Here is a 19,949-nt window from a genome sequence, read left to right as displayed (position 1 = left end):
AACATAGGTTAAGTTAACATTTTAAGATGAAAAAACAACTGAAATGAAAAAATAATATCCTATATGATATTAAAATGGAAAAAAGTTTCGAATTATAAATTTACATAGGCAAAACATTTTTATTCTGTTTAAATAATGCATGCCAGTTTTTTTTTCCTTTGCATTTTATTTTGTTGATCATTATGGAAATATATTAAAAATATTAAAATTTACATATTTGCATTGGAAATTTTAGGCTTTAGGGCTGCAAAATGCGGACTTTTGCGATGAAATCCGCATAGTGTGATAAAAAAAAAAGAATTAACGTGAAAGAACTGACTGACGTACATTTTAAATTCAGTAACGCGAATAAACTCTCAAATTCTGTTCAGCTTTTTAATTTATATTTGAATTCTATTTAAATATTGGGAGATGAAAAAGAAATATTCTTTCATTGACAATGAACGCGACGAAAATTCGTTTTATTTAAAGAATTCTTATGATTCTTAAATGTACTATCAAAATCTTTTGAAAATATTCCTTGATTTTGATGATTTCTTTCATTTGAATTTCTGCAATTTTATCGAGGAACCAGGAATAACCAGTCGGTGATCTTAGCTTCGAATTGGGAAGATTGCATTTTCTAATTGTAATTGCATCGAATATTCTCAATACATACGAGCAGACTCTATCTGTTCGAAGACATTTATATTCTCGCTGGTTCGGTGTAGAAATATGGTGAGCTGGTTACCATTAGTGTTTTTCACGGTATTTACAAACCTTAGTTCAGAATTTCAAAATCAAAATCAACTAGCTTTTAAGTTATAGCAGACATTAATCTAAAAAATCAATCATGATATTTTTATGATATTAATAACTGAATTTTGTTGTATATACTAATATATTGAGGCGTAATGAATCATATTATCTGAGTAAATATAAGTTATGAATTTAGATTATTTATATTTACGACCCATATTGAAGATCACGAGGGATATTTTGGAATGGATTCAGCAATTTTGAACCGTCATTAGATGACGAAAATGACACCTGCTCGGTCCTCGTCTTCAAACTTCTACAACACAATAGCGAGAGAGCGTTTGATTCTGAAGGATTTAACGCACGCCATATTCACTTACATGGTTATTTTTCGATGAAATCACATTTCGAACTTGGATCAATTCGTCGCAGAAACCGAGATCTTATCACTAAGCCTTTGCGGCTCCTCTATTGACGAATGCTAGGGGGAAAAACCTATTGTAATATGCTTCGACACAAAACATATATGATTTTGCTTATAGTAGTTGATGTTAAAGTCTAAATAAATAATATCTTGCAAACTTTTTCTTTCTGAAAAACCGATGCCTTAATAAAATATTCTTAAAAAAAGAAAAGTAATTTCTGAGCCCACATATTATAACAAATTTATTTTAGCTTTTTTTAAAAAGCAAATTGAGTGATAAAATATAAATAATACTAGTTTTTGTATTTAAAAGCAACAAACTTTTATATCATACTTTGTATATTAATTTGTTGTTCAAAGAAATCTTACGTAGGATCAAAAATGAACAACATAGTACTGTAAATAAACATAGAACTGTAAATATTTTTATTTTGGCTTTCTAGAACTTCCTATTTTGAAACTGCAGTTGCCAATGTTTATTTTGATGAAAGAAAGGTGTGATGTAATAAAAAAGTAAGTCAATAATGCGTTCCTAATCATGACGAAACTATGTATTAGCACTTATTTAATAATTTATTTGGTGTCACTTCATTAACTCACTTTTTATGTGCTATCGAAATCGTAGCCAGAATTACAGTTAATATTGATCTTGATGAATCTGACCGACATTTTTTTCATCAAATAAAACGATTAAAAAAATGGCGCCAGGTTGGCGATAATTGCTAACCATTCAATCTACTTACAAATGCACTTTTATTTCACCTATTTTACGCAATATTTCCGACGGCCTTAACCGAACAGAAAATTCGCTTCGAATTTGCAGCATTCGTTTACTTTAGATTTTATTTCGCTTTCAAATGACGTCAAAGAAATTCTTCAATGTACTTTTCGCGGGTTGCAACTTATTAAATTTATGTTGTGGCATCATTACAGCGAACTCTTTTTATGGTTTGTAAATCGAGGCAAGACGCACCTATGGCCTGCTTTGTTCACATCTTCCTCAAGGAGAGAAAGAAATTAAAATCGCTCTCTTATCTGATGTGGAACTTAAGGTCACGTGAAGAAATTATTCGTGAGAAAATTTACTTCTATTATATAATAAAAAAGAAAAACAGAAAACTTGATTATTATGCTTTACAGGTGCTCCAATTGTTCAGGAAATAAAGTGGTTAAAATAATTTGTGGTTTGGATTCATTTAGATTATTAAATATTAGAATAAGAAGAAGAGATGCATGAAGTGTTTGGAAAGGTGGCAAATTTTCAAATATTTTATTGTTTCGATCTTTTCTTACAGTTTATCTAAAAACAATATTGGAAAAATATTCTAATTAACTCTATAAGTTGCAGCTTTCCCTAAAATTCTTTTTTTGTTTAAAATAGCAATTTATTTTTAATTGTTATTTATATTCAGCACTTGCGAATATATCCTCATATTTCAACAACAAAACGAAAGTCTTATTTGCATTTAGTGCTATAATATTGTCACCCTTCAAAAATATACCAGATACCTACGATTGAAAAATATTCTTTGACAAAGAATGTTAATAAAATATGCTTTTTACACATCTCTGCTTTTATAAATTGCTCTTCTTTATATTCGAGTTCTAAATTAATTTTTGCTAAGTAATTTTTTTTTTTTTTTTTGCTTTATAATGTTTTTCCTATTTTAGAACTTTACCCTCTTATACAAATGATTCAATGAAACGGAATCTAATTTGCTTGCAGATAAGAATAATGGCTTAAAAATACCAAGGTCCCTTTTGGAAATATATTCTGTAATAAGAATAAATTAAATATTTCAGCAAATATGGAAAAAAAGAAAAAAAATTGCATAGCAAGAGAGAAAAAAAAAGTTTTTCCTCTTTTTTTTATTTCAAAATATTTCTTTTAAATGAGGTTCCTTAAATGACTGGATTCCGAACTAATGGCGCAGAGGAGTATGGGTTTATTCCAACGTATCAGAGTGGGTGTTTTTTGTGTGCACAATTTGATAATTTATGACAAAATTTCGAGTACAAAATTTGACAATGCTCTTCTAACTTGTCTGCCTGATATTTGAATGACATAAATCTTTAGATGTTCATCTAATAGGAAATTTGGATCTCTAAGGTAATTCCACTCTTTGAGTAATTGTGTAAGATAACTTACATAATAATAATGAAACTAATGGTTTGATTTCAAATTTTCATCAAGCTATACAGAAATACAGATTACTTGTAAAAATTCATATATTCCCTCTAGGAAAAAAAAAAAAAAATACGGATGTACCGTTGAAGACTTTCCTTCTTCTAATTCTCGGTTAAAGAACCAACGCATTCGTGAGGCCTGAATTCCTTTAAAACTAATAAAAAACACCATCTAGGTAAAGGTTAAGTGCTGCTTCACCGAATATTTGCTAGTACTTAAACTCGACGTCATAAGATGTCAGAACCAAAAAATGTTAACATTTCTGAGGCAATTTCAGCTGAAAGCATCACAAAGACATAATAAAATACAAATCATTTTTTATGAGGGTAAAGTAATATTTTTTAAATGCTATTGAAATCAATTCACTTGTTCAATCATAGAGTAAAATTATACAGAATTCAGGGACTTGCTTTAAGAATTAAAAAAAATGGCAATAGAAATCGCAGTCTGAAAAAATAATCGTTATGGATTCATTGAGGCAACCAATTTTCTTATATAAAAATCAATGTGCATCTATTAAGAGCAAATAAGCATTAAAGAAATAGCTGTTATATAAATAAATACATTGTAGTATGTAATGAACTACTCTTTGTTGTAAGTAGATCTGCAAAAAAAAAAAAAAAAAAAAAAAAAATCATTTTGTTTAAACGACTACATTGTATTTTGGTACCCTATCCACGTGTATAACCTAAAGGGTTCATTGCAACACTTTTTTTTTGGTTATAAAAAAAAGTATCCGTCCTTTTAACTCCTTTATCTACATGTTGACGGTAAACAAATAGATAACACCTGAAGCGATTGTTTTATCCTGCAGGAGGTAATGTTAATAAAAAAAGGGTTAATGGATAATATTTTACTGATTACAATTTCCGAGTCTTGGTTATTATCTCCAGAAGCTTTAATTGCTTTAAGAGTAAGCTAAATTTCACAATGTACATGTTTAATTGTTATACATGTACATTTGAAAGATGATCTTACAGTGCATTGTGATACACTTAAGTATTCAGAGAATTTTACCCGATTTCAATTATAAATAACAATAGTTGATTAAATGAATTACATCTTAAACCGAAAGACAAATTTTAAATTAATTTTTACGCATAATTTTATAAAAATTATAAATTTTCATTCAATTTAGATTTAAAAAATTTTGATTATTTCTTGACATTTTTTATTTCATATCCATTTATTTATCTGTGTTTTAAAATTAAAATAATTCCACTTAGAACTTATATTCTAAAAATTCGAGAATAAGTAACTGTAATTTTATGACATCTGTATTAATCATTCATTACTACTTGTTCTACTTATATCTATCTATATATTTGTTTATAAACAGGTTGTCCTTATTTGTATGCGTTACTTCATGTAACAAATAATACCCTTATTTTACATTCAGGTGCGCGCTTTCTCATATTTCCCAATTTTGTGGTTTGCTATAACCGCCTTTTCAGAAAAATTTTCCTTTTAAAGCAAATAAACGACTTCAATCCAATAACCTTGAAACTTTGTTTACCTGCTATAGATTTACGATGTTTAAAAGTCGTGTAATTTTACGCAAGAAGAAAAATTGTTTGATGAAGATAGGGTTGGTAGAGATCCGCCTTAAGCTTTCAAAACGAGTGCTGCAATCCTTATAAATCTCTCTGTGCATGTAGTCCGATTTCAAAACATCACCACAAGATCTGCCGAAGCAAAAAGAAATAAAGCTGACAGCTTACGAAATCGGACTTTTCAGTTAAATGACCTCCAAGGGTAGACTTCAAAATTCCCGTGCTTGGACACTTTCTCTGCAGGGGCTTGCAGACAAATAGTCGGAAGACATCCGGAAGAGCTGTGCGAGTGCAATAACCGAGCACTTGAAACAGGTTCTTTCTCATCTTCACAACTTCTTGACTTCAATATTAAACACTAGGGTTGAGGCAGTGGCAATGAAAAACATGTGTGAGATTGCTATGCGGAAATCATTCGCTTAATGTTATGGTATTCTGGGAATGCAGTGATGGGAGTAATTGAAATGATGACGCCATTCAGAGTTCGTTGCAAATTGCTCTTTTGTGATAGAATCATGGCCGACTATTATGCAGAATAATATGAATGAAACATTGTATATAATTTTTGAAATAATCAATACCTTAGTAATAGTAGAAATAGGACATCCCTTGTAAAATATTCTATTATGCAAAGATTGGTGTCCTTTTTTGATATATTATTTAAAATATTCACAATAAAATGTTTATATTGAGTAAAAGTAAGACCCCCATTTCGAAGAGAAGGAATGGAATTAATTTTGGTTTTAGACTTTCTGTTCTGTCGAATCCAGCTTGCAGATTTTTACTATTTTTTTAATGTCTTGAATGAAATTACCTCAATTGTAGAATGATTTTTAGTATAATTAATGTATGAATGAATTATTCAAAGAAATTTTCTGATGTTTTAGTGGATTTGATTTTAAAGTGTACGAAATGCTATTAATATACAAATTAATATACTATTCATGTACAAATATGTTATTAATTATATAAACTTTAATGCATTTATTTGATTTTCTACTGTACCCTGGGATTTCAGCTGCTTCTTTTTGTTCTATATCTATGTAAGAAAAAACAAAATTCCTATATTTGTAAATTATACAAATTATGATCGTACAAAATGGGGGTGGGAAATTGATAAAATTCATGTTTAAATTGACTTTGAAAAATTGATTCAAACTCGGAGAAAAATTTTTACAATTATGAAATGGATATCACTATAAGGCTAATGTTTTGAATTTTAAGAAGGTATAAAAATAATATTTGTACGACGATTTGTTTAGATTTGTTTGCGGTGAAATCTAGTATCATTTAATCCTATTTCATTCCTCTTAGAACGACACTGAAATTTTTTAATGCTCATTTAACTTCTATGCTTAAAAAAAACGGATATTCAATTTATAAATTTGTGATGATTTAATGTAATCAGTATTAAATTTAACTACTACTTATTATAAATGAGTGTTTATAGTAATTTATACAGAAAAAAATATCGAAGTAGGAACACATCTTTCTGGCTATTTAATTTTATTTTTCATGATGTACAAATATCTATTAAATTTAAGTTGTGTAACACAGAAATATTCATTTGCTCTTTGTACATTTTATTGTTATAAAAGAATCTTGGAATGACATTTAATATCTGAATTTCCACATATAAACAGGCTATAACTATGAAACTCTTCAGATATTCTCAAGTTAGAGGGAAGTAAAACTCGTAAAAAAATAAAGAAGAAATCATTCTTTTAGGAAGATGGATATTCGTGACATACTGCTCACGTGTTTTTTTTTTCAAATATTTTTATTTCCTTTGCTGCATTCTTTAGTAAAATATCTTTCTAAACTCTTAGATCAATTGTATATTGTATCATGGATCATGCGATTAATCCGGTGAACTATGCGGTAGGAGCGGGAAGCTATGCGATTGGAAGTAAACACGTTCTGCAATCACCGCCTTGAACTTTTTCGAAGAAAATGCTATTTCACCTGTTGGCGATCGCATTTTTACCTTGACATCCCTTGTGATTGAACTAAATTTGATGTTACGATTAAAAAGGTTAACCACTGATTTAATTGATTGATGATTGTCTAAGTGTGCTGTGTCATGAAGAAAAAATTTTGTAATAGGCAAAGTAAAGATTCGAAGATTAAGTTGTTTACTTAGCAATATGATATATGAAGAAATATTTGAATGGATTGATGTTACACCCATAATATTTTTTGACGACACTCGATGAAATAAGAAATCTAATATAAGACCTAGACACGTTCGAATTTCAAAAATATTATTTTAAGATTTTATCATCAGATTTTACTATCCATAATTTTTTTTATATTTTAATTTAAAACTTAAATTCCAGCAATGCATTAAATGTCAACTTTCCTTTGAAATCGAAATCAAATTTTATATCAATTTTTATATATGACTGCTTGATTTACTCGGTTTTAACAGGGATTAAAATCCTACAATTCCGGAAATTTTTTAGCTTAAAAATTGTTTTTGGAAAAAATAAATACTTTTATATACAAACTTCTTTTATCATCTTTATCATCTACTTTTACTATAAAAATGAAATATTACTTTTACCGGACGATTTTTAAATATCACCATTTGTTAATTGTCCACATAACTTATTAATACTTGTTACAATAGCCACGCAAATTGTGTTCACAAATGTTGAAATATAAGAAAGTTTGTCTTTACTTTGAGCGCATGACTTAAACTTAGTTTTAGACATAATTAAAATGGTAGTTTAAGATCTATAAAAGCGTTAACAAATTAAAATAAAAGAGAAATGTTAAAAAAAAAGTAGTGGTACAGTAGTTCAAAATGTAAGAAAGATAAATTTGTTAATTTCTAATTAATTGAATTTTTAATTAATTTTTCTGCTTTCAAAAATTTACAATATATAAAAAGCGCTAAAAATTTATTGAATTCGGCCTTGTTGTTTAGGAGGGAACAGACATTCATACGAAGCTACAATGACTTTTATTTATATTAAGATAAAGTAGTGACTTAATTAATTGAATTTTTAATTAATTTTGCTACTTTGAAAAATTTACAGTATTCTTATATAAAAAGCGTTAAAAATTTGATTGAATTCGGCATAGTTGTTTAGGAGAGAACATACATTCATACGAATCTGCAATTACTTTTATTTATATTAATATAAAGTAGTGACTTTTACTCTATGAAGATAGTCAATGAAGTCACAAACTTTTTTTAATGGCACAAATTTAAAATATGTGTCATAAAATAAACTTTAGAAGGTAGTTTTAAGCATAAAAGTTAGGTAATTAAAAAATTAAAGTAAAGTAATTAAAAGTATGTTGTAAAGGTTTTATCATTCAGTTCTTACCATTTTTGTCTTATAACCATGCTATTAACAATTTGAATGAAAATTTATTTTATATAGTTTTATAAATCTAGCTTCTAACTAACTTTTGCGAACAACTAGAAAATATTCTGCTGTTAAGAAATGCTATTGTTTCAATTATTAAACAAATTTACTAGATCTATTCAGCTTTGAAACATTTTCAGAACTGAAATTTAATTAAATTTTTATTTATAGAATAATCATAATGTTCCGATTATTTTTATCCAATTTGCGAATTTCAAAAAAAAAAAAAAAAAAAATGCTTTTTAACACTTTATCTCATGTGAACTCAATGATTTTAAAACTTAAAAAAAAATTGTTTATGAAGATAATCGGTATTCAAATAATTTTTAATCCCTTTCAACACAATGAATATAATTTTTTTCTTCTGTTTTACATATGCGATGGAATGATAAGCAAATATTCAACCTACATATTCGATATCGTAGGATTATGAAACCTCTTTGTGCTGTTATAATGATAAGAATAATTCTGGAGGATAATTTAATGTGGTGTGATCTGTGTGCACACTCGGCCTCATTTAAAAAAAAAAAATCTCTTGAACCGAATTTTAGATTAGCATATCGCTATTGAGGAAATTTCAATTCCGAGTTAAAAATAAAAATTTCCCCCGGCAACTTCAAATAATCTTACTTTATCAAGCTAACTTAGTCATACTGAATCAAAATGATAATTTTTATCAGTTTCTATTTATAAAGATTCTGGTTACTATGAACTATAAGTATAAATGGATTTCTTGTAGAAAGCATTGGTTTATTAAAAGAAAAATAATTTCACATTACATTTAATTTTATCCTATTATTTATTTAATGGTACGTATATAAATCAAAAATATAAAACTCGCATTTATCCTTTAAATGTTTTTTCTGAACAAGAAAAAAAAGACAAACTAAATTTTAAAAAGATTTGTGAAATAAATTGAATATATCGAAATAAATTTTCATTACCCATTAATTTTATTACCATTAATTGGAATCAATTATTTTTTTCAACACTTCGAATTTAGATAAATATATCATTCTTTATTAATAATACCCAAAACTGATATAACATTTTTTTTTGCTTTCATAGCTCGTATAGTATAGCTCGTTTTATTTAGTATAAAAACTCGATTCATAAGTTTAATAAATTTCTTAAGATGGGCAATTTTCACATTCTAATTATTCTCTCTATTGTTAGTCATATTTTTCATAAAAAAAACATTAAATTTGTTTAAAATGCATCAGTAAAAAGTTTCATTTAAGTTGATTATTTAAAAAAAAAATCATAAACCATCAATTATATCACCAATTATTTGTAAAAACTACTTTTGATTTTTCACTCGAGAAAATGTTTCAAGAGACGTTTCGGATATCAGAAAAGAAAGATATCCAAAAGGAATATCAGACTGGCTCATTGAGTAAGCCCTGCGTTGCTGATCAGAAATTATTTCAAGATTTTATTCAAATTGCTCTTCCATATACGCGGATGCGTACTGCAGAAATCTACTTTATGTCACCTTTCTTAAAAGTTTCAAAATGACTATTGATATTTAAGAACCTGAACGCCTAGATTACTTGATCTAACCTCTTGGGATATTTTTCGCTTAAGTCTTTATTCACATGATTGTGTTTACTGTTCTGTAATTTAAATTATTTGAAACAACATTACTAAATTACTTGCGAGCCAATTAATATTTAAACATCTATAAAGGCTTTAATTGTCTTAACATTGAGATTTATCAAGTTATGCAATTGAAATTTATGACTAATCATATGGTTCTGATAATAGCCTTAATCTGAAATATTCTTTATTTAAAATTTAAATTATAGCAGTTTGGTTTAAGATCTTTAAAAATGGTTTGTGGATAAAAATTTGTAATAATTGTTTTTGTTGTTTTAATTTGTCTGTTAAAATTAGACAATGCCGCTTGTCTAAAACTTTAGAAAATGGATAAACAAAACCACTCTTTTCAATATTTTTCACGCCATTATTTTTCAAATGATAGCAACTACAATAATCAGCACTTGATTGTTGTTTACTGAGCTAATAAACGCAATTGCTTTCCGTTCTTGATCTCTGGATCCCACACATTCTAGAATCATTAACAGATAATTGTAAACTAAAGTTCGAAAATCCCACGTTGTAAAACGATTAGTTATTTGTTAAATGATTACTTTCGAAGCTTTTTATCAGTTCCTGACTTTTTTTCTGATAAAGTGTTCCTCTCAACCCTTCCTTTATTGCATCTCTTGAATCATTTATCCCCTTAATCTAGAGAGGTCATAAGGTGTAGTGAACTTATCATTTGAGTGACAAGCATTATGTTTTTCGTTCTGTTAGGTACTTGAGAAGACTCAGTTTGATTCTAAAAACAAACTTATCAGGAAATAATCGTGGGTTATTTAGTGCTAAGTTCTTAAAAAAGGAATTCTTTGTTCGGTGCAATCATATCTATCGTAAAAAGACGTAAATCGTTTCACGATCAAGAATTTTCAAAGATCTGTATCAAGATACTTTCGGTTTTGTTTTCTAAAACGTATAATTTATTTAGAAAAAAATTTAGTATCTCGTAATTTTCAAGTATGCGTAACATTATAAATGTTAATTAAAAAGATAATTGCTGTTTTATTTATCACAATTTTACTTTTCTTGGATATTTTGTATGTATGAATTTTTTTCTTATGTACTTTTGGATTATATAATATCTTAGTATAATGGGCTTTTGTACATTATTAGTTTATAAAAAGGGTTTGTGTAAATTTATACTAGAGTAATGCATGGTGTTTAAGGAGACAGTATTGAATAAAGAAAATATATGTTCCATTTTAAAATTGTTCTGAATAATCCATTTCTCTATTTGCAGAAAGACACTGGACAAAAAAGATGCACTGCCGAACATTTCACAATAGACCCTCAGACTATCAATTACATTAAACTCAGAAACCAATTAGCACGCCTTTTTAGTATTGAAGGGTAAGTAAAATAGGATTAAAATATCTTTTCCCTTTACATTAGTTATTCAAAATGATTCCAATAAAAACTCGAACAAAAATTTAAAAAAATTAGAAAAATCTTGAAATTATTTTTATATGATTTAAAAATACAGAAATATAGATTGTCAATATCTTCAAATGTAAGATTCAGAATTTTGGTTTCTTATTAAAAGTAAAATTAAATTTGATTTCTTTGAAGGATGAATGTTAATTTTAAGTATCGCAGATTAATGATAGTTTTAAGTAAGCAGTTAAATTTTTCCTGCTGATGGAATACGTTAGAATAGTTTAGAATATCCTATAAATAGACTTTTAAAAAAATTATTTATACTTTTTATTAAATTATAAATAATTTAAAATTATAAATAATTAATAAAAATTATTTATACTTATTTCGCGACAATATTCATTTTTTTTTGCTTGCTTTTATCTTCGTCAGAATCATGTGAATAATCCAACACCTTTTATTTTCGTCACCACAAAATCCTTGAGCAGACCACACAAGATGTTTCGCACGCAAATTTCATTCAGCTAAAGTTCCAAAGCACGGTTGTCTAAGCATGATTTTATGTCAATATTTTTACACTTGGTAAGGCTTTGACGGTTTTATTAACGTAAAAATCATTGAGCTGCTCGTCCTCTATTACCACCTGCCGAACACTCCCAATGATTCATAGCTCCAGCTTCATTTACGCAGATTGCAGAAATCTTGATATTTCGCTCGTAAAAACAAACTGGACATAGGTTTCTGATATCATTACAATTTCCCGGTATGCAGATAACAGCTGTCTTTCACCTGTTTTGCATATACGAGGAATAATAGACTGTTGTTGGAAAATACAAAGGAACCCATTTTTTTTCCATTTGGAAATATGGTAATTATTTTACCCTTACAAGAAAAGACAAATGCATACTGAATGACGTAAATAAATTCTTTGAAAATTAGAGCATCTGTTTACATATATCCTCAAGTGTTATTACAGTTGTTTTCGGAATATATTTTCTTCATTAATCCTTGATCATTTTCGAATCTGTTTTTTAGCTGATCTCTTGAATTATAATAAAGTATTTTTTTTCTTACCATTAAAAATAATAAAAAATTTAGACGATATTTTTTAACGAAATAGAACATACAAATCGTACATAATATTGATAGCTCATAAATTATGATAAAACAAATGGGTTTACTTCAACATGAGGGAGAATTAAGATTCTACTCTCAATATAAATAATTAATTAAATACCATAAACTTACTATAGAAAATTTTGCATCCCACATATTTGATAATGCATTTCAAAATATTAAAAATATGGTTTTTCATTAAATCCTCCCCCTCCCATCAAATGTACAATTGATTGACAGTTATTACATTAAACTGGTGAAAAGATCTAACATAGATAATTACCATTCTTTCTTCAAAGAAATTGTCATGTCTCGCTCAATTAAATTAAAAAAAAAACTACAAATCATTCATCAGATAGTTTTTAAATAATACAAATATTCCTGTTCAAATCTTAATCCTTAATTGCATTTAGTTAATTACTTATGATGTCTTTTTTTCCAGAGAGTTCACAATTAATTTTAAAAAGGACAAGGCATACATTCCTCTGACATCTGATTGGGATTTAGATGGAGCCATCTCGGAAGCATCTAAACCATCTCTTTGCCTCACAGTCGAGTTACAGAAAATCGATAAAAGTAATTGCCTACTTTTGTCGTTTTAATCAGAACATTTCCCTTTCTTTGTTAATCCAGTAAGTCCATAATTGATCTGTTTACAGACGCTCCAAAATATTACGCACTTGTACAACAGGTGGAATTTATTTCTTTAAATTCTGCATTTTAACGATGTTATAATTTCCGACTGGCAAAAAAATTTAAAAGTTGAATTTTCTTATAACTTGATTAATTGAAAACGTATAGAACTGCCTAACCGAGGTATCTTTCTTACTTAAAAATATTATTTAGGTTAAATCCTTCTTAATTCGGATAAAATTTAATTAAATCTTTTAAATATTCCTAGTAATTAAAGTGAAATTCGTCTTTCAGAAACTTCATTTCAGAGGAGATGAGATGGAAATTATTTCTCTATAAAGTTGCATAAAGAAAGTGATTAAAAATTTTAATACGTATCTACGCACATTTTGAGTTTCATAATTTGTTTTGGTAAATATTTGTTACAATTTTTGCTTGAGCTTTATTATTAGAAAAAAAAAATATTAAAATAGCACATAGTCATCGACTTTTATGAACTTAAAAGATGGAATAAAAACATTTAAATAAGGAAATAGTCAGAAACTTTCAATAAATAGTAATATTCACCATTTTGCAAAAATCGAAATAAACGCTGCATCTCACATATAATTAAGTATCTGGGACACCGAGCTTTGCTCTGAAGTTTGTTTTTCTATCTAAAATTGTCAATAAAATCCTATCCTATGGTTCATTTAAAGTTATAAGCGAAACCTGAATGAATTACAAACGCAGGATCATACCTAAGATGAATGCATAGGAGTCCAAAGCCCTAACCACTACTCCATCTCTGATACGCTTATATATAGCCACGTGTCAATATTTAGTTTGGTTCTTTCAGGAAAGACATTTATATAGATGAACTTAAAGGGCAAAACCTTATCCAAATATAAAATTTGATCCAAATCGTTTGAGCCGTTTTCGAGATACACGAAATAAATTTATATATACTATACAAGAATTACTCGTTTAAAGTTATTAGTTGTGGATAAGATGCAATTTAATCTGAGATTTAAAAAAAAACGTTAGTTGGTAAATTTATCACATTTATTAACTTTTTTTAATTAAAAAAGAAGATAAACATTGCAACCGGAAGAAAATGTTTTCCTTCTGTGCCATTTCATCAGATTTTATCATACGAATTCGTAAATGAATTTCAGTGATACAATTGTCTTTTGAAACCGAATACGAAGCCGAAAATTATCAGCCTGTCTGAAATGAAAATGGCGTGTGGGATGAAACGTGATTTCAAATAATAGTCGCGATGTCTAATCACTAAAATTTAAAATAAACATCCGGAAAATATCTAGAAGTGAAAGTATTGTCTAAGAATTATCTAAATTACTAGAGTACAATGGCTGTAGATGGAGGCTGGTAAATGAGAATTGTGAATGTAACAAAATATCATATTTATCAGATTCAAAATATTTTAAACGTTCAAAAATGTGGTTGATTTGCTTAACTTTGAACCTCGAAAAGGAAAGTTAAGTCTGAATAAGTTGATAAAGACTGTAGAATTCTTATTGACTTGATGAATTATAAAGTAAGGATGGTGTTTACTTTATAATAGATTAATAACTTCAGGCGTTTTTGGTTTCATTCATGCTTTGATAATAGTTTCTAATCTATATAGTTGAATTCGACGAAAAAGATAAAAAGGCATTAAAAGTTAAAAATTGCCCTATAGTAGGAAAAATAATATTAACTTCGGATTAATTTTCATAATGAATATTTTTCTCTATAAAATAAAAAGGTAAATCTACCTGCAAAATAGAAGATTTAGCAATCAGACTTCCAATTTTTTTTTCTTTTGGAATCATTTTTAAATCTAATCTTTTTTTATTAATAAAAATGCATTAGATAGGTTTATTGAAATTAATCAAATTTGGTCATTATGAGGGGGTAGAAATTTAAAAGGGTGGACATAGCTCCGACTGGTATTCTAAGTAAGAGACAAAATAACAACATATATCTTGCATTTAATTTTTATGTATTGTTTTGCACAGAATGCGTATAAATTAATATCGTGTTGGCAAGATGCAAAGCATAGTTTGCAGTGTGGAATTTGGCAGGCACATGCTACATAAAGCTTGGGTTCTATCTTTCCATAACATCTACTGAACTTTGAACCAATGGGACAATATTCAATAAGTTTTAGAATTAGTAAAGCCCCATTGTTGTTTATATTCTACATAGTGAGATATATGCATCTCGTTGATAATTTAAGGATTAACTTGTTTATAAAATAAATAAAAATTATCCACAAATGGAAAGAAGCGAGCATGTAAAAAAACTATAGTAAGAGTAAAATGTAGCATTACTGCAATTTTTTACCGATTAAAAAATGGACTCATTTAAATTCTTTAATTATACATTTGACTAAAGCTAACGACTGCATGCCAGTAAGAATTAAGTGAATCTAAAAATTCTGAAATATTCTCCAATATTTGAAATTTATCTTCGTTTTTTTTTTTGTTGTTGTTTCTAGTTTTAAAAGGGAAAAATTGTAATTGTATGTATTGCTTATATTTTGTGATTTCTTAGTTATCATACATTTTATTACCATTCGTAGATGATTTCTGTATATTTTTATAACATGTCCTTAGTTGACTAACAAGAAGTAATTTATACTCTGATAGCATTAGAAGAGTGGGATATCATCTGCCCAGCTGACATAATTAATATGGACGACGAAGAAAATTTCCGAAGTTGCCAAGAAAGAAAAAGTCTTGCAGGCTCCATAATCAGTCATGTAAGTTCCTTTTCTTCATTATTTCAATAAATGTTGAAATTTCGCTAATCTGCTGGTTTTATCATAGTAACTATAATTGTTATTAATACAATATATAGACATTTTTCTCTGTTTTTCAGTAGAATCGTCTTATAAATATTATATAATATAATGTATACTTTTCAGATGGAATCAGCTATGATGAGGTTCCAACGAGCATTCAGTATAGATTACAGCAATGGCGCAATGGTTAAGCCGCCGATGGATGATGCCGAATATAATAGTTTACTGGATAAAGATGGCAGAGTGGTCAACAACCGTGAGCTTCACATGTCCGTCTTCAGAGGGGGTGTGGAACCGTCCATGCGGCCAGTGATTTGGAAACATTTGCTCAATGTTTTTCCACAAGGCCTTACACTGCAAGAGAGGAACAGCTATTTGAGCTCCAAGTGTGAAGAGTATTATCAATTGAGATACCGGTGGCAACATTTAATGCGAGCAGGTAATTAATTGTTTTAAAAGTTTTTAGGGTTTCCAATCCTTTTTAATTCACAAATTTTAACATAACTCATTTTCTTCTTTTGAATAATTGATTTCAGTTAATGAAATAACGAATAATGCTAAAATGAACCAGTACAAATTTTAATCACTCATCATGATTACAAATTTTAAAGACAATATAAAAAAATTATATAAATATAACAGCTGGATTTTTAAGAGAATTTTCTGAGATTAGGAAATCAATATTCAAGGAAAGATTCCTTGAATATTATTTTTTAGTTGATATTGTTTGTTATGTGACTTCCATGTAATTAATCTATGGTTCTTCTTGATCCTCTCTCAAATAGTCGTTTTGTAGCTTCTAAACTGTATCGTAATGATGTAAAACTGAGCTGAGCGGTTATAATTAGCATATTATCTTAAAGGATTTGAACTGATTTTGAAAAAAAGTTTGGTTAAAATATTTAAAGCAAGCTTTCAAGCAATGTTTTTAGAAATTATTAAATTTTTGTTTAAAATTGAGTTTTGAATTGGCATTTTAGATGCTGTAATGGAAGAAAATTTTTTTGAATATTAAATTAAATATCATTTTTTGTCTTATAGGGACGATACCAGATGTCCTGCAAGATATCACTACCATGGTCAGGAAAGATGTCAGAAGAACAGATCGCACAGAAAAATTTTATTCCGGTTCAGATGACAACAACAACGTAAGAGCGTTATTCAACATTCTGACGACATACGCTGTAAACCACCCCAGTGTATCGTACTGCCAAGGAATGAGTGATCTCCTTTCTCCAATCCTGTACATCATGAAAAAGGAATCTGAAGCATACGTTTGTTTCTGCGGCCTCATGAAGAGAACAAGAACGAACTTTAAACTAGATGGACGTGCCATGAAAATGAAATTTCGTCACTTGCAGAAAATGGTGAGATTTTATGATCCTGAACTATTTCACTATCTTGAAGAACAGGAGGCCTTAGACCTCTTATTTTGTTATCGCTGGCTGCTATTGGACTTGAAACGTGAATTCCCTTACCAAGAAATGTTGGGTATGATGGAAGTTTTATGGGGATCCCTACCACCAAGACCACCTCAAAATAATCTGGAATTATATGATGTGAAGTTTCCAACAGAAGAAATCTGCAACGCACTCAAAGATCGAACTACAGCAAAGGATTACTTGAAGTTAGATGAAGGGCATTTTGCATCGAACCATGACGTGAATTCCCTATCTCAATCAGTATCGAATAATGCAAGAAATGAAGAAATTAAGAAATGGCAACTCCGAGTTCGAAGAGAATCAATGGCAAGAAACTTGGATTTCAATGACAGTTCTTGTGAAGGTGATATAAAGCTTCCTATTCATTACAGAAAAAGAAAATTTCGTTCTTATATAACTGGAAAGTTGTATAGACTAAACAAGCATTCACAATCCTCTCCACTTACAGTGAGATCGTGTAAGATACCCGAGAGGAAGAAATCGCTTCAACCTGAAATCTGTCAGAGTTGGTCTTGTGGTGAAGTTTTCGAGGAAAGACCAAAAGTAAGGGAAGCTTTGCATGAAGCCAGAGATTTCTTGCGAAACCAATGGTGCTATTCCAACACTGTCAATGAAATTCAATTAAACAACTGGCTGAATGGCAAGCAGTTCGAAATCAAATCTTGTGCAGTCGGGGGACGAGACATCGACGAAGAAATTGATGACGTCAACAATAGACAAAGGCATGGAAGCAGCGATTCCAACTATAGTACAATCTCAGAAGACCTTTCGGATGTGGAAGAAGAAAGCAGACCACCTTCCAGATCTCGTCGAAGCCACAGTGAAGGTTACATGTCAGATGATGATTCTAAAGAGGCTTCCACGCTGGCTGATGATGAAGATGATGCCTATGAATCCGATGATGATTATGGAGAGTATTCTGTCGATGCTGATGATTTTATGGACTCCATGGCTGGTCGCCAGTACGAAGAAGTTGAAACATACTTCGATAGAAAGAAGGAAATGTTACCTCCTCCCCATGTTCTGGGGGATGGTAATCCTTTCCTACTTTTTATGTGCATTGCCATGATCAAATGCCATAGAGAGGAAATCTTGAAACAGAGATACGATTTTAACGAATTGGCGATACACTTCGATAGGTACGTAAGAAAGCACAAGGTGATGAAAGTTCTTCCTGATGCACGCAGTATGTTTACAGATTACCTCAACATGGGTTGGGACGTTGAGGATAAAGGAGAAATGAGCGACGACCTCGATTCCTAAATTTCAAAACTGGTAGGACATTTTTAAGATTCCTGTGGAATTCATATTATTTCACTACTTATCTCAGTAATGGATCTCATTTGAATATACACAAGTGTCTCTCTGACTGAAAAAAAGTACTTTAGATTTGATATATAATGTAAATTTTTTCTCTCTGAATATCTTGTATACCGGTGCATGCATTATTGAACATTTGTGATATGGCTGATTTTCGATATTTTTTACGCTTTGACTATAAGAACGAAGTTTCATTTAAACATAAATATTATGTAATGTTTATATAATTTCATAATTTTATTAGCTAGTTTGACTAAAACATCTATCATAGTACTTGTTTTCCAGTGACCTCAGTGTGTCATATGCTATCTAATAGCAATATAAATTTCCTGGTGAATTGTGATAATTAATGTGTATATGTGATTGTAAATAAGTAAAACTGTTTCTACATTCCAATTAACATTCAGATAATTTTCTGATTTACAGAAAATAATGAGTATTATATATAATATCAGTATCGATATTTTATAATATCTGTAATTTTATTTGAAATTAAATCTTCAACAATGCTTCACGGCCATTTTAAATGTAGTATAAAATATGAATTTCGATGCATGAATGGTTTCGAATTTTTTTTTTTTATTTATGAGTGACTGAGTCAATGAGTGATGTGTTTCTAAAAGCTCCCATTATGCAGAGTAGCTTGTTTTATTTTCATACATATTGTAAGTTTCGTCGGAATGTTGTGTTTGCGCATGGAAAGTGTGTATTGTTATCGTTTGTTTTGTTATGTTTTTAAGTTTTTTTTGTTGTGAATGCTGCTGGAATGCATAAGTAAAGCATTTTGTACGCACTGTTTACCGCACATGTTTTTATAAGGAACTTGATATAAGCATTTTATTGTGTCAATTTTTATGAATCCATCGTAGTTCTGTCCCTGTTAAAAAACATTAGAAATATAGAAAATTGAATTTTAAAGTTTGTTATTTATTGAATGACTCTATTTTTGTAGCTCGGACATCTATCATTTAAAATTATTTAAAAGCATTCTATATAAATAATATTTCACTTGCAGTCAATTCTCTGTAAACTGTCATTTAGTAACCATCATCCCTTATTTAACGTGTTTGCAAATCTTAAACTATTTTTAAATAAGGTTATTTAAATTCTGATTATATCATGCCTTTATTTTAGATACCATAACCACTATATCTGCCAAAGTGACAATTTACCGAGGTCTGACTGTATGTGGAATATTTTTCTGGTTCAACTTCACTTAGCATACAAATCATTCTTTAAAGCCTTATCGCATTAGCCAGCTGAGCAAGTTGTTTCGAAAATCGAGTTAGCAATTCTTCTCACACCGAAAGAAGAAAAATCACTTAGTTTCCACCGCTAAATGATAACAGTTAATAAAACTTTATTAAAGCAGTTCATTCGCAGAA

The 19,949-nt window shown here is 29.0% G+C and overlaps 1 protein-coding gene across 2 annotated transcripts in view; it reads left to right on the top strand.

The window, feature by feature from the left end:
• Positions 1-19,482, top strand: part of LOC129988072 (TBC1 domain family member 25-like) — a 32,817-nt gene extending 13,335 nt beyond the window's left edge. The window contains exons 2-6 of one of the 2 annotated variants that reach the window (XM_056096182.1): positions 11,126-11,235; positions 12,821-12,954; positions 15,648-15,760; positions 15,926-16,241; positions 16,844-19,482. In XM_056096182.1, the coding sequence (XP_055952157.1) occupies positions 11,126-11,235; positions 12,821-12,954; positions 15,648-15,760; positions 15,926-16,241; positions 16,844-18,507 (2,337 nt within the window). In that variant the 3' untranslated portion in view covers positions 18,508-19,482. Of the gene's footprint in view, positions 1-11,125; positions 11,236-12,820; positions 13,011-15,647; positions 15,761-15,925; positions 16,242-16,843 lie in introns of those variants that run through there. The other variant, XM_056096183.1, reaches the window with a different exon arrangement.
• Positions 19,483-19,949: the final 467 nt, after the last annotated feature.

The sequence above is a fragment of the Argiope bruennichi genome, chromosome 10 (assembly GCF_947563725.1).
Source record: "Argiope bruennichi chromosome 10, qqArgBrue1.1, whole genome shotgun sequence".
In the NCBI taxonomy this organism is placed as follows: domain Eukaryota; kingdom Metazoa; phylum Arthropoda; class Arachnida; order Araneae; family Araneidae; genus Argiope; species Argiope bruennichi.
This window is presented reverse-complemented; position numbering and strand designations above follow the sequence as displayed.